The sequence below is a fragment of the Phyllopteryx taeniolatus genome, chromosome 5 (assembly GCF_024500385.1).
Source record: "Phyllopteryx taeniolatus isolate TA_2022b chromosome 5, UOR_Ptae_1.2, whole genome shotgun sequence".
Classification (NCBI taxonomy): Eukaryota; Metazoa; Chordata; class Actinopteri; order Syngnathiformes; family Syngnathidae; genus Phyllopteryx; species Phyllopteryx taeniolatus.
Genome location: NC_084506.1, coordinates 4,959,630 through 4,975,493, shown reverse-complemented (window position 1 = coordinate 4,975,493; position 15,864 = coordinate 4,959,630). Strand labels below are relative to the sequence as shown.

At 40.7% G+C, this 15,864-nt stretch overlaps 1 protein-coding gene across 3 annotated transcripts in view; it reads left to right on the top strand.

Moving 5' to 3' along the window:
- The window catches only part of ntrk3a (neurotrophic tyrosine kinase, receptor, type 3a), a 59,901-nt gene extending 44,264 nt beyond the window's left edge, over positions 1-15,637 (top strand). For all 3 annotated transcript variants that reach the window (XM_061773220.1, XM_061773222.1, XM_061773223.1), the window contains 6 exons: positions 1,470-1,658; positions 5,131-5,261; positions 5,971-6,143; positions 8,442-8,685; positions 10,800-10,958; positions 13,721-15,637. In XM_061773220.1, the coding sequence (XP_061629204.1) occupies positions 1,470-1,658; positions 5,131-5,261; positions 5,971-6,143; positions 8,442-8,685; positions 10,800-10,958; positions 13,721-13,906 (1,082 nt within the window). In that variant the 3' untranslated portion in view covers positions 13,907-15,637. The remainder of the gene's footprint in view (positions 1-1,469; positions 1,659-5,130; positions 5,262-5,970; positions 6,144-8,441; positions 8,686-10,799; positions 10,959-13,720) is intronic.
- The last annotated feature ends 227 nt before the right edge of the window (positions 15,638-15,864 follow it).

Sequence of the window (15,864 nt, the reverse complement as noted above, 5' to 3'; positions counted from 1 at the left end):
ATTTGAGCAAAGGAAGTAGATTACAGTGGTGAGTATTAAAAGGTGCACCAGAGACTAGATCGAGTAGTAGACCATAATGCTTTACTTGTTGGTTTGTTTTTACTTGGAGAGGGCAAATTGTTGATTCTGTGGTGTCAGGAAGTCGGAGAATGGTTGGATATTGTCATCCATCAATTCTCAAAACTTATCCTGTTCAGGGTCGTGGGGCACTGGAGCCTATCCCAGCTGACTTCGGGCAAAAGGTGGACAAGACCCTGAACTGGTCACCAATCAGTCACAGGGCACACAGAGACACAGACAACCATTCGCACTCACATTCACACCGGCACTGAGTGGGAACTGAACCCACGCTGCCCGCACCAAAGCCACGCGAGTGTACCACTACACCATCAGTGACTTATGTTTTCAGGATAATTGTAATAATCACAATACAAATGAATGAATAAATCAATAGCACACACAACCTAATCAACAGTTATTAGACCATGTCAGAAAATATTCTGAGAGTCCAATATCTTTGAGCACACTGAGCAAGATGTTGTGGTGAAGAGAATCCAAAGCCTACGCATACTCAATAAAAAGATCTGTGCAGTTATATATCCTGTTTATGGCGCTAATGTTTTTACTTAATACTTCAGACTGCAGAGGTACAATCATGGCTGGTTCTGCAATGAGGTAAGGAAATGGGTAGTTAAAGTAGCCTGATTTTTTTTTTGTTGACATTTGATAGATAATGGAACATAGAGATAGATGAGTGTAACAGTTTGGATCTGAGCTGTGGCCCTTTTGAAAAAGAGGGGTAACAGCAGCAAATTTCCAGGTTCGCAGGAATTCTCAGTTTCAGTTTTCAGTTACAAATATTGCATATGGGTGCAGTAGTATTGTGAGCAGTAGTTTTGAAAGGTTTTTCATCAAGACGGGATCTTATCAGGGAAACCACTTAAAATCACTAAAAAAAAGATGTAGTTCATATCTCAAACCGGTATGTAGCACTGTAATGCTCCCATTAATAATTAACATAGAAGACGTATCAAGTGTTGTGAAAATTTCAAACAGACGCAGAGTAAAATAAGGATTGACTCCCTTGTTTGGGTCAGGCCAGATGCGGTAATACTGTAATATTTAAAACAAAATTACATTTTCATTTAAAACATCCATCCATTCAGCAGCTGAAGCAGGGAAGCCCAGATTTCTCTCTCCCCAGCCACTTCGTCCAGCTCTTCCGGAGGGACCACGAGGCGTTCCCACGCCAGCCGGTAGACATAGTCTCTCCAGCGTGTCCTGGGTCGTCCCCGGAACCTCCTCCCTGTGGGAAGTGCCTGGAACACCTCACCAGGGAGGCGTCCGGGGGGCATCCTAACCTGATGCCCAAGCCACCTCATCTGGCTCCTCTCTATGCGGAGGAGCAGCGTCTCGACTTTGAGTCCCTGCCTTGAGAATAAATATGATCCCATGTCTTACTGTCTTAGGTCCAGCAGCAGTGATAAGTGGTGAAGAAGACTCCACGAGTCCACTTCATCATGGAAATCATGGGATTATCAGACCATCTACATTGGATGGTGGACTGGATGCTGTGACGATTGGCCTGAACAGGATTCCCATTATTGAGAATCCACAGTACTTCAAACATGGACAAAACTATAAGAAATCTACCACCTGTACGTACACTTACCGTATCTAAAGAAAACAACACGTGTGTGTGTGTACGTGCGTGTGCGCATGCGTGCGTGTGTGTTCTTTCATGAGCACATGGGTACATCCCATAAATGTGTTTCCACTGCGCAAGCACAGAATTATAATGCGCAAACGTACTTAACAATATAAGATGTCCTTCTCTTGCTTACTCATTCTCTCAACAAGCTCACAGTTCCGTCATCAGAATTATAATTGTTATTATTATTATTATTATTTTTTTTTTATCCCACATTTTAAAGAGTGGTTTGAATGAAGTGATGGAATTGTAAGTGTTAGTGGAAGAGGCAAACAAGCATATTACTGAGCTACAGAAACGAAACCATTCTGCCAGTTCAGCAACATCATAAAAAGCCATGCTTTGTTGCATTCAACTCGCCCATATATATATATATATATATATATATATATATGTATATGTGTGTGTGTCTGTGTGTGTGTGTATGTATGTAGCACCCATGCTGTGTAGAATGGCGGGTGCTTGGGTTCGTTTGATGTCAGGTGGATACCATGCCGGTGCATCTAATTAAAAGCATACTTCCAAATAACAATACCAAACTAAATAGCCTATTCCGTAATAATGAGACCCAGAGATGATGTAACTTTTAGGCAAAACTACGACCGTATTTAATAAATGCCTCAAAATACTTAACATAAATATATTCACTCAAAATAATGATGACAAAAATTAGTCCTCAATAAAAGAAAGTGTCTTAGGCTCGTTTGGTGGGTTGTAAACCCCAGTTGGTTTGAATTCAAGCTTATATTGGTTAAACCCAAAACAAAACATAAAACCTCTAAGTCAACCTGCCCTTAGTTGTCATCAGAATACACAGTCAATACACCGTATCTAAAAACACAACTAAGGACGCAGAACTCGCACAAGTCTTAACAATGGCGGACATGTAGGTTTTTACTCTTTTTTTTCTTTATGAATATAGTTTAGCATTGATGTTAAACAACAATGGATGCTTCACGTCCTATTTATATGGCTTGAGCCGCGGCACGGCAGCGGCACGGCTCACAAAGCCGGAAATGTTTTTTCACCGTAGGGGAAAGCCTCTGTGCATTTTGATTGAATGTAAACTGGGACGTGAAAACGGCGTGCAACGGAGATTATCATTTTGAATCGCGTCAAAACCAGTGGACGACCGATGGGCCGCTCAAGAAAACCACCCGACTGAACTATGGCGCATTGTGGGTGGTTAGGGAACTGTTTCCTTCCCGATCGACCAGACCAGAATGACAAAAAAATAATTTTAAAAAACTGTTACTGTACCAAAAATGGCTTGTTACACACCAGAGACTTGTGTGCCGTATTCATCTTTGTGTTAACACCGCAGCCAGCCATGTGAATTCTCTCTGTGACGCAGAAAACTATACTAGAGAACTGACCCTTGAGGGACCCCATAGGTCATTTGCCATTCGATGAGATTGAGCACTTCCAATGGTTACAAAATAACTCCTTTCCTCCAGATAGGACCTGAACCATTCCTAGTGAGAATAACCGCGATACGGAAAATGGGTGGATGGGTGGATGAAAGTTTCGGTAACAAACTTACTCTCCTTGCCATAGAATGTAACAATGTAACTATTGAAACAAAAGAGAAGTAACGAAAGTAAAGAAATTCATTCAGTCATTCATTCATCTTCCGTTCCGCTTCTCCTCACTAGGGTCGCGGGCGTGCTGGAGCCTATCAGCTATCCTCGGGTGAAAGGCGGGGTACACCCTGAACTGGTCGCCAGCCAATCGCAGGACACATATAAACAAACAACCATTCGCACTCACATTCACTCTTACGGGCAATTTAGAGTCTCCAATTCATACATGTTTTGGGGATGTGGGAGAAAACCGGAAAACCCACGCAGGCACGAGGAGAACATGCAAACTCCACACAGGCGGGGCCGGGATTTGAACCCCATTCCTCAGAACTCTGAGGCAGATGCGCTAAACAGTCGTCCACTGTGCCGCCAAAGTAAATAAATTAAATAATAAAAAGTTACAAAATAAACATCTCTCTACAGTCTCACTCTGGCCAGGAGTTGCAACACCTGCATGCGCATCATCTCTGTACACAGCCCGTTAAACAGTGTTTGCGAAACATCCAGCCAGTTCTACCGCATTAGCAATAATTTTAGGATTGCCTGTAGTCACGAACGAACAAGGACCGCGGACGTCTGATTTGCTGATTTTCCACTCTTCCACAGCTGCTTCCAGTGTTTCAGCCACACCGCCGAGCGGCTGTGGACTCTTGTACACAATGCATGTTTGGAGGAGGACAGGACAGGGTTCACTATTCCTCAATTCTCCGTGATGAAGTGTGTCGTTACATCATGTAAGCCTTGTGTAGCACAAAAAGTCCATCTATCAGCTGTTATTGCGATCGATTCAGCCTTTACTTTTACTTTAACTGTGTTTTAGTCCTGTCTTCCACGCTCCTTCCATTGTTAGTTGAACTAGCATTAGTAGCCAGCTAGTCAGTAGACACAGGCTTGATCACTCATCGGAAAACGTCCCATGACACGCGCTGGAAAAGTCTTGATGAAGAAATGTATCTTCAATATAGGCTTACATTTTGTTACAGTAACTTAAAAAATTATATATTGTAGAGTTGGACTAATTCCCAGCATGCAAAGTGACTCTATAAGAATGCTGTGTTCTTGTTGGTGTTAAATATTCCCTAATAGTATTAGATATTCACTGATAGTTTATATAGTGTGTGTGTGTGCGTGTGTATGTATGTATGCATGTATATATATATATATATATATATATATATATATATGTATGTATGTATGTATATATATATATATATATATATATATATATATATATATATACACATATATATATATATATATATATATATATATATACATATATATGTATATATATATATATACACATGTATATATATATATATATACACATATATATATATATATATGTATATATATGTATATATATATATATGTATGTATATATATGTATATATATATATATATATATATATATATATATATATATGTATGTATGTATGTATGTATATATATATATATATATATATGTATATATATATATATATATATATAGATATATTTATATATGTATATATATATATATATATATATACATTTATATATGTATATATATATATATATATGTATATGTGTGTGTGTGTGTGTGTGTGTGTGTGCGTGTATATACACACACACACAGCCCAGCTTTTGCCAATCTTGTCATAGACTCAAAGATGTGATTCAGGGATGCCTGGTGAACTTTTTTTATGTCTTAACGTCAGATATCGATATACATAGTCATGTACCTGTTTCATCAGACCCCAGTCATTGAGCTAAGTGTAATGAATGCTTATTATGAACCTTTTAATCTGGTGTTGCATTTTTGGAAACAGTATTTTTTTTGTTTCTGTCTTTAAGATGTTCAGCATCTAAAACGGAGGGACATTATTTTGAAGAGGGAGCTTGGAGAAGGAGCTTTCGGCAAAGTCTTCTTAGCAGAATGTTACACTCTTTGCCCAAAAATGGACAAAATGCTTGTAGCTGTAAAGGTAAGAGAGAGAGAGAAAGAGGGAGAAAGAGTGAGAGAGAAAAAGCAAGAGTGAATAATCCTTGTCAAGTTATTTTATTAGTCGATATACCCGCTATAATCATAATCGCATATCGTTAATCATATGCTTGTTTTTTGGAGTTTCAATAATGAACTCCGAGTAAGTGGTCATCCATCCATCCATCAACTTTCTATACTACACACTTACAAAATATATTTCATACGGATCAGCTTTGATTAACACTGAGATATTTCTTAGATCTCAAACCATTATTTTGGAAATAATACATATTTGATTTTTAATTTGTGTTTGCCAGCAGTATTGGCATTAGTGTTTTTGTTCTATGATCCAGATGCTATTTTGTACAGCACAATGAGCTAGACTTGCACAGTATCTCAAACACGGTATTTGCTTTAGGTAAATATTTCATTTGTGACATTGTTCCAATGGTTTGGAATAAAAATGCTTTGGGGGACATTACACCATGTTCTGTAGGTATCGTCAAAGTTTTATGATGATTAGTCACTGAATTACTGCTTGGGCAATTATTCCATCCATGCACATTTCGGCCAATGAATTGTATAGACATTTGAGCAACGACTAACAATTTGAACCTGGAACCCAACGAGCCCCGAGTGTTAATCAACCCTACACTTGATTTAACATTTGATTTGATGATACAATTACACTGCTCTTTCTTTCTGTCAAGACTCTGAAGGACCCCAATTTATCAGCGAGGAAAGATTTCCAACGTGAAGCTGAGCTGCTGACTAATCTCCAACATGAACATATTGTGAAATTTTATGGCGTATGTGTTGATGGAGATCCACTCATCATGGTCTTTGAGTACATGAAGCATGGAGATTTGAATAAGTTTCTCAGGTGAGCAAATAAAAATGTAAAAAGTATAGTTGGAGATTGTTAGAGTATATGGTACTAATGCAACAGTGAGTTAGTCAGTGAGTCAGTCAGAAGATACAGAAGATACCTTGGCCTCCTGAGCTGAGTCTGGCACACCTCACAAAGGAAGCATTCTAACAATATGTCCGAACCACCTCATCTGGCTTCTCTAGATTGAGAGTCGTAGCAGCTCGAATCTGAGTCGCTCTCGGTTCCGCGCTTCTCACCATATCGCTAAGGGACAGCCGAGACAACACCTGAGGGGACTTAATTTTGGTCACTCCCCACATCACATGACAACAGTTGAGGGTGAGGATGTAGATTGAACAGTAAATCAAAAGCTTTGCCTTTGGGTTCAGCTACTTCACCAGGACCAGACCAATGCAGAGTCCATATCACTGCAGGCGCTGCAGTCATCTACCTTTTGATTTCTTGCCCTATTCTTCCCTCACTGTTGAACAGGTTCAGAAAATCAGTATTTTTTTTTCAATTTGGCCTCATGCAGATGATGTCTTTGCTCTTGTTAACACGAACAAACTAATGTGTAGATCTTGAGGTATTCTCATATCTTGTTCTTGTTAACACAAACTAGTGTATAGAACTTGATATCTGATATTCTGATATCATAAATAGGGATTTTATTTAATATCATGAAGTGATAAGATTTGATGAGATTAGATTAAATTTGATTACAATTGAGCTAAGTGCTGAGACAAAGAAATGCAGATAAGCGTCTAGCCAGATGTGCAAAGAGAGTAGAAATTTCAGTGTGTGTGTATGAATGGTAGATGAAACAGTGTCAAGACGGTGAATATGAGCAGCAATACTGCTATTGCAAAAATTCAGTGGCTAAAAGAAGGTGCATGGCCGTCTCGGTCAGGGTGGAGGGAGGAAGCACAGTTACTGGAGGATGGTGTTTGTGGGGGGGGGGGGGGGGGGGTTAACCACAAGGCCTATCACAGGGCTGTTGAGTTCAGCAGGGTAAAGGTCGCAGGGAAGATGATGTTCCTGAACCTGCTGGCCCTCCACATGGGAGGAGGGGCAACAGATAGTGCCTGGGGTGAAAGCTGTCCCTCCACATACATTTTTTGTGCTGGACAGCATCCTTGGTAAGGAATGAAGAACCAGTGGTGCGTTGGTCAGTTTTCATCACCCTCTGGAGAGCAACAGAGCAATTGCCATATCACACTGAGGTGCAGTTGGTGTAGATGCTCTTGTTGGCGTAGCAATAGAAGCTTACCAAGATGAGAGGACAGATGGGGCTAATTCAGTCAGCTGGTGGGCCTTCCTGAGGTTTGAGGTGTTGAAGGTCCTAGACAGGTCCTCAGAGATGTGGACACCTAGGAATTTAAAGCTGGAGACACACTCAACATCCCGTTGATACAGATGGGTGTGTGTGCACTACCTTTGGTCAGCCTGAAGTCTACAATGAGCGCCTTCATCTTCTTCGTGTTGAGGAACAGATTACTGTTGGTGCGCAACTGAGCCAGGCGCCGGAAAGTTTCCCTGTAGGCCAACTCATCATTGCTGCTGATGAGGCCAATCACCGTGCCGTCTGCAAACTTGCCAGTGACATTAGAGCCATGTACAAGTGTGCCGTCGTAGGTGAAGAATGAGTAGAGGAGAGGGTTCAGCACATAGCTCTGTGGAACACCAGTGTTTAGTATAAGGGTTAAAGTCATATGGTTGTCTAACCTGACATATTGGGGTCTTTTAATTAGAAAGTCCAGTATCCGGTTGCTAAGTAAGATGTTGATGCCCAGCTCACTGACTTTGGTGATCCGTTTGGAAGGGATGATAGTATTGAATGCTGAACTGAGGTCTTTGAACACCATTCTTACATAGGTGTTGTTCTCTCGGTGAGAAAAGGCACAATTAAGTAACGGCATCCCCAGTGCTCCTTTTCTAGCGGTGGATGAATTGAAGGGAATCCAGTGTGTGTGGCAAACAGGATTTCATGTGAGCCAGAACCAGCCTCTTATAGCACTTTGTGATGTGCAGATGAAGTGCAACAGGGCGGAAGTCTTTTGATGTTGGAGTGTTTTGGCACTTGGACAGTGGAGGCCATCCTGGCCGGCAACCTTGTGTTCATTAATCCTGCTCAGTGTAGGACACAAATTGGTGGGAGAGTGTGTGTGTCACAAGATCTGATTTCCAAAAGTTGTTGTCAACTGTGTGAGGTTATAGCAACAATATTCTTAGAGAGCAGACTTGAAATGAAAAGCCAAAATTCAGTAGATCTCTTTGAACTATTTCCTAACCATTTGAAACCCTCCTTAGAGCCCATGGACCAGATGCCATGATCCTGGTGGACGGACAGCCGCTGCAGACTAACGGGGAGTTGGGACTGTCCCAGATGCTTCACATAGCCAGTCAAATCACAGCAGGAATGATCTACCTTGCATCGCAACACTTTGTACACCGTGATTTGGCTACCAGAAACTGTCTGGTAGGGAATGTCCTCCAGGTGAAAATAGGAGACTTCGGCATGTCAAGAGACATTTACAGCACTGATTATTATAGGGTAAGGTCATACATATTTGTTCATATTTAAAATATGTACAGAAATTTGTGCATCTAGCACAGGGGTGCCCAATATGTCAATCAAGATCGACCAGTCCCAGAGGTGGGTAGTAACGCGCTACATTTACTCCGTTACAACTACTCAAGTAAAATTTTTGATAAACTGTACTTGTCAGAGTACTTTAAATGTGCTTTTTACTTTTACTTGAGTATTTATGTGAAGAGGCGGCACGGTGGCCGACTGGTTAGAGCGTCAGCCTCACAGTTCTGAGGACCCGGGTTCATTCCCCGGCCCCGCCTGTGTGGAGTTTGCATGTTCTCCCCGTGCCTGCGTGGGTTTTCTCCGGGCACTCCGGTTTCCTCCCACATCCCAAAAACATGCATTAATTGGAGACTCTAAATTGCCCGTAGGCATGACTGTGAGCGCGAATGGTTGTTTGTTTCTATGTGCCCTGTGATTGGCTGGCAACCAGTTCAGGGTGTACCCCGCCTCCTGCCCGATGACAGCTGGGATAGGCTCCAGCACGCCCGCGACCCTAGTGAGGAGAAGCGGCTCAGAAAATTGATGGATTTATGTGAAGAAGGATCGATACTTTTACACCGTTACAATGATCGACATGCCGTTCGCTACTTTTATTTATCCATTCATGCATGTGCACACTACTGCAATGGTAGCGTGCATGGAGAAAAAATAGATAGCCTATCATTCATCCTAAATATAGCATTAACAACTCGATTGCCATATGGGGCAGCCATCTGGCTCACACGTCAATGCACATGCACATGTGATCAACTGCAAAACTCTAACTGGTTCGTTATGTAGTTCCCCTTCCAATTGACTTCTACCGAAGAAAGATTTTGAAAAATGATTGAAGCACCCATCTGGAATGGGAGGAAGACTTTATTTTCTCAAATGTCGCTTATGCGGACTTATGTGGTGATGATGGATTTTAAGGAGTTTAAACTGTGTTTAATGGCTGGATCAGACTACAAGACAAATTTTCCCGATTGCAATATGTCAGACTACTGGCATCAAATCTTGCCGTATCTCGGGCAGACAGAGGCAACACAACACAGCATGTATTCCAATACCACCGCATCCCATTTTTACGATCACTGGGCTTTATCTTGTCAAATCAAACACTGTCGAAGAGGCGGAACCAGAAAACGTGTCACCGGTCAAACGCGACCAGATACACTCGTTACAACAACGCGCCGCGCCAATGTATTGTGTGGGGGTTCAAGGATTGCTTGAGGTATGTTCGCATACTTTTAATACGATACTGCTCGCAAGCAGGCAACAAAACGTTATGTAGCCAGCAAGCTAGTGCTAGCACTAACGGTTGTACGTAAAAATGCCGGCGTTCTGTCGAATCATGCTCTAAAGTTTCGGTAATCATTGGGTTGTGCACATGAATAAATGTTGACAACGGCAACCGAGTATGTTGATAACGGCAAGTACGGGAGGCGATGCGCCGGTCAGAATACGCAATCCTATTGGTCGATGTGAAGGTGTGCTGTCGGACAGCTGTCGTTGATGTCAAAAATCAAACATGCTTGACTTTTCATTTTGGCGTCGTTGGGCTATCGTAGGGCCAAATCGTTGGTCGTGGATTATGTCACATAACAAGTTTTGTCGTTCCTGACAAAATATGTCGGGCCTGATCTCGGAAATCAGCCGCAATAGCTAATCGGACCAATATCGGGGCTAAAATCCTGTAGTCTGATCTAGGCATAAGAGTATAGAAAGTGTTTATAAGAGTATGGTAATAGAATAGAATTTTGGGGAAGATTAATAAAAATCTGGGGAGGTTCATAGAGCTTGAAAATGTGCATAAATATCTTTTTTAAAGGTGATTACTACTTCACGGCTTTCACCAATTGCAAGGGTGGTCCGAAAATATCTGTCGCGATAAACAAGGGATGTACAATACACTGTACTGCACATGTTCAATAGGCAGAAGGGCTATTATTGTTTACTATGATGTACTTCAGATATTAAATATTATAGCTGATAAGTAAGATATTTTAACTGGGTTACATTTTTAACCTATCTTCATCACACAATTTACAAACTATGCACATTTGTGTGTGTGTGTGTGTGTGTATGGTTAGGTGGGAGGTCACACGATGCTGCCTATTCGCTGGATGCCCCCAGAAAGCATCATGTACAGGAAGTTTACCACAGAGACTGATGTGTGGAGCTTTGGAGTTGTTCTATGGGAAATCTTCACTAATGGCAAACAGCCCTGGTTCCAGCTGGCCAATAACGAGGTAAAAACTCACCGACATTTGTATGCATTTGACAAAGTCTATTGTGCATTTGCATGTATTTTATGGCTGACGACGAGTTCAGGGTGCAACACACCTTTTGCCCAAAGCCAACCAGCGACCCTAATACGGATAAGCTCTAAAGAAAGTGGATTGATGGACCAAATACTCCAAACCAGAGGTGCTGGAAAACATTTTGGATAATTTTACAGGTTTGGGTGGTTTATTTAATTAAAAACCACTGGATCTGTAGCGGCACGGTGGCTGGTTAGAGCGTCTGCCTCACAGTTCTGGGGACTGGGGTTAAATTCCCGGCCACGCCTGTGTGGAGTTTGCATGTTCTCCGTGTGCCTGCATGGGTTTTCTCCGGGCACTCCATGCACGGCAAAAACATGCACGGTAGGTTAATTGAAGTCTCTAAATTGCCCCTAGGTGTGAATGTGAGTGCGAATGGTTGTTTGTTTATGTGTGCCCTGCGATTGGCTGGCAACCAGTTCAGGGTGTACCCCGCCTCCAGCCCATGATCGCTGGGATAGGCTCCAGCACGCCCGTGACCCTAGTGAGGATAAGCGAATCAGAAAATGGATGGATGGATCTGTACATCCACCCCATTTACTGCCATTTATCTTATCTTAACTTCCATCATTTACAAACCAACACCCTTTGTCAATATACTTTTTTGACTACGCACGAATGTTGCATCTGTTTTACAAAATGTCCATGTAATATGTACAACCCCATTTCCAATGACGTTGGGACGTTAAACCTAAATAAAAACAGAATACAATGATTTGCAAATAATGTTCAAACTATATTTAATTTAATACAAATACATGATATTTAATGTTCAATCTGATAAACTTTATTGTTTTTAGAAAATAATCATTAACTTGCATTTTGCAACGTGTTCCAAAAAAGCTGGGACAGGTGGCAAAAAAGACTGAGAAAGTTGAGGAATGCTCATCAAACACCCGTTTGGAACATCCCACAGGTGAACAGGCTAATTGGGAACAGGTGGGTGCCGTGATTGGGTATAAAAGGAGCTTCCCTGAATTGTTCAGTCATTCACAAGCAAAGATGGGCGAGGTTCACCTCTTAGTGAACAAGTGTGTGAGAAAATAGTGGAAAGTATAAGGACAATGTTCCTCAAAGTACAATTGCAAGGAATTTAGCGATGTCATCATCTACGGTCCATAATATCGTCAAAAGGTTCAGACAATCTGGAGAAATAACTGCATGTAAGCGGCAAGGCCGAAAACCAACATTGAGTGCCCGTGACCTTCGATCCCTCAGGCGGCACTGCATCAAAAACCGACATCAATGTGTAAAGGATATCACCACATTGGCTCAGGAACACGTCAGAAAACCAATGTCAATAAATACAGTTCAGCGTTACATCCGTAAGTGCAACTTGAAACTCTACTATGCAAAGCAAAAGCCATTTATCAACAACACCCAGAAACGCCGCCGGCTTCTCTGGGCCCGAGCTCATCTAAGATGGACTGCTGCAAAGAGGAAAAGTGTTCTGAGGTCCGACGAGTCCACATTTAAAATTATTGTGGAAATTGTGGACATCATGTCCTCCGGGCCAAAGAGGAAAAGAACCATCTGGACTGTTATGGACGCAAAGTTCAAAAGCCAGCATCTGTGATGGTATGGGGCTGTGTTAGTGCCAATGGCATGGGTAACTTACATATCTGTGAAGGCACCATTCATGCTGAAAGGTACATACAGGTTTTGGAGAAACATATGCGGCCATCCAAGCAACGTCTTTTTCATGGACGCCCCTGCTTATTTCGTCAAAACAATGCCAAACCACATTCTGCACGTGTTACAACAGCGTGGCTTCGTAGTAAAAGAGTGTGAGTACTAGACTGGCCTGCCTGCAGTCCAGACCTGTCTCCCATTCAAAATGTGTGGCGCATTATCAGAATCAGAATCAGAATCATCTTTATTTAAGTATGTCCGAAAAACACACAAGGAATTTGTCTCCGGTAGTTGGAGCCGCTCTAGTACGACAACAGACAGTCAATTGACAGAACAATTTTGAGACATAAAGACATTGAGAAAAACACTCACTGAACAATAAAGGGTTGCTAGTTATCTGGTAATGCCGGTACATTATTTCATTTATTTATTTTATTTTTTATTTTTTTGGACAATTGTGGAAAAAGATGCAGAGTCCTCTAGCACTTCGAATGACTAATATTGCAATTGTCCGGTGCAATGACCATTGTGCAAAGGGCACCGAGACTTCAAGCGACTAGTGCAATAGTCTGGGACAATGTTGATTATGAAGCGTAAAATACGACAACGGAGACCCCGGACTGTTGAACAGCTGAAGCTGTACATCAAGCAAGAATGGGAAATAATTATTCAACAATTATTGTCCTCAGTTCCCAAACGTTTATTGAATGTTGTTAAAAGAAAAGGTGATGTAACACAGTGGTAAACATAACCCTGTCCCAGCTTTTTTTTGGAACGTGTTGCAGCCATAAAATTCTAAGTTAATGATTATTTTCTAAAAACAAGAAAGTTGATCAGTTTGAACATTAAATATCTTGTCTTTGTAGTGTATTCAATTAAATATAGGTCGAACATAATTTGCAAATCATTGTATTCTGTTTTTATTTATGTTTAACACAACATCCCAACTTCATTGGAATTGGGGTTGCAGTAGAGTAAGAGTGTATTAATACATAATAATAGGTTCTAATGAATATATTGTGTTTTATAACCTAAAGTCTTCGTCATCCTTCTTCCAGGTGATTGAGTGTGTAACTCAGGGCAGGGTACTTGAGCGCCCAAAGCTCTGTCCGCAAGAAGTCTACGATGTTATGCTCGGCTGCTGGCAGAGAGAACCACAACAGCGCCTTAACATGAAGGAGATTCAGAAGACTCTATTATCTCTGATGAAAGCCGCACCAGTCTATCTGGACATACTGGGTTAGAAACAGAAATAATGAAGAGGAACGTAATGTAAATTAAGGTCAAGTAGACAATCAATGGAAAAGAATTAACTACATGATTCACATCAACATGACCTAACAGGGTTTGAATGCCTTATTAAGGGCTGATTAACTAATGTTAGTACACGATATACTAAGTCCTTGGAGGTGTATGTATCTGTTTAACAGTGCTGGAATACAGCTATGTAGACACAGATTAGTAAACTAGCTGATTCTTTTTCATGAAATAATACAATATGAATATGTGAATATGTTCCCTCAGCACACACCTGTGAGAATTTTGTCATGTATCTACTGTATTTGTCAACACGTTACCAAAATAATTATAACATGATGCATGCGTGTTCAGGTGGACAGAATTTGATCCGTTTTGTGTGGAAGTAGTAAATACAATGGTTAAAATATTAGTAAAAAGTCCTACTTTAGGATTAAAATTCTTGCAAATAAAAATAACAATTCTTTATCCACCTTATTTTTTTTGGGGGGGGGGGGGTTTGTCAAATTGACACTCTTCTTTAAAAAGCTAAACATATTGAACATGCTCAGGATGACATTCAGCCCTCATGCAAGCCAATTATGATGTTAAATACTAGAAAATTCTGACGAAGGCTCCCAGACCTTACACTGGAGGGCGGCGCATACCTGAGTGACTCTCACTAGAGCGCTGGACCTAAGTGCCTCTTCCTGCTTACTGCTATATTACTCAATATTTGTGTTTGAAGTATAACAAAGTAATAAAATGTCCATATTCCATACAGTATACTTGCTGGAATAGCCATAAAAGGTCCGATGAACTTACATTGAGCACTCATCATATATTGCATCTAAGGTGATCCTGTGGTGTCATTGTCACATCGTTATGGGATCCTTGTCTTTTATTGGTATTGACTATTGAGTTTTTCTGAACTAATTTCGTAGTTTGACCATCAATGCATAACTCAACATTTTGATGGTTGCTTAAGTAAAGTGGAAGTTCAGTCGATAATAATAACTAGAGAACTTCCTGTAGTGTGTGCATGCTGAGAAGCCTCCAGTGAGCGTGTCACGTGGAATTTCTGAGCTCCTCAATGCACTTCTTAAATATCCAAATAGATTGTGCAGTCATCATGTCAGCATATGACACCATACAGCTCCTAAAAATGAATTTGCATGGAGATTGCTGGTATCGTAATTGTAATTAATTTATTTCTTTTGTATTTCCGCTCAGCATTTCTCAGTTTGCAAGATTACATTACACAGATTTTATATTCAAAAACTGTTACATGAAATGCCCAAAAAAGAGAAAAGTCATTAAAAAAATATTGTCTTCTTTTAGTTTCCTATTTTTACATAGTGAACAAAATAGTCCGACTGAAACCTAAACATGTCAGTCTGACTGAAATTGTACTTAATCAAAAAATGGTATGATAGAGTATAAGAAGTTGTTCGACATGGAATAGCATGGTGGATGCAGTATAAGGTTGAGCCACCTGCCTTCCCACTACCCAAAAACAAATAACATGTCATTTGTAAAATAATGTATGCATGCAACCAAAAGTTAACCACAGCCAAAGCCTAATACCAGCCCATGTGCACTCCTCGAGCAATTTTGTTTGTTTTGAAATCATTTTACACGAATTTCTTTTCTCAGTGAAATTTTTTTAATTCTTTTTACTTTTCTTTTGATCTTACATGTTTTTAAAATGCTTTTTGTATGTTTTGCACCAATAAAAAATAATAAAAAGAAAAGGTGAATCCATGGATGCTGAACCTGGAATATGTGGGGGTTCACTGTACATGCAAAAAAACACAGCTATTAAATCATCATACATTAATAATTTTGGGGATTTAAACCCTTTGAAATAATTATATTGATTAAGGGTCAGCTGAGCTAGCCGTCAGCACGCCCGCGACCAGAGTGAGCATAAGTGGTACGGAAAATGAATCAATGAAATATTTTC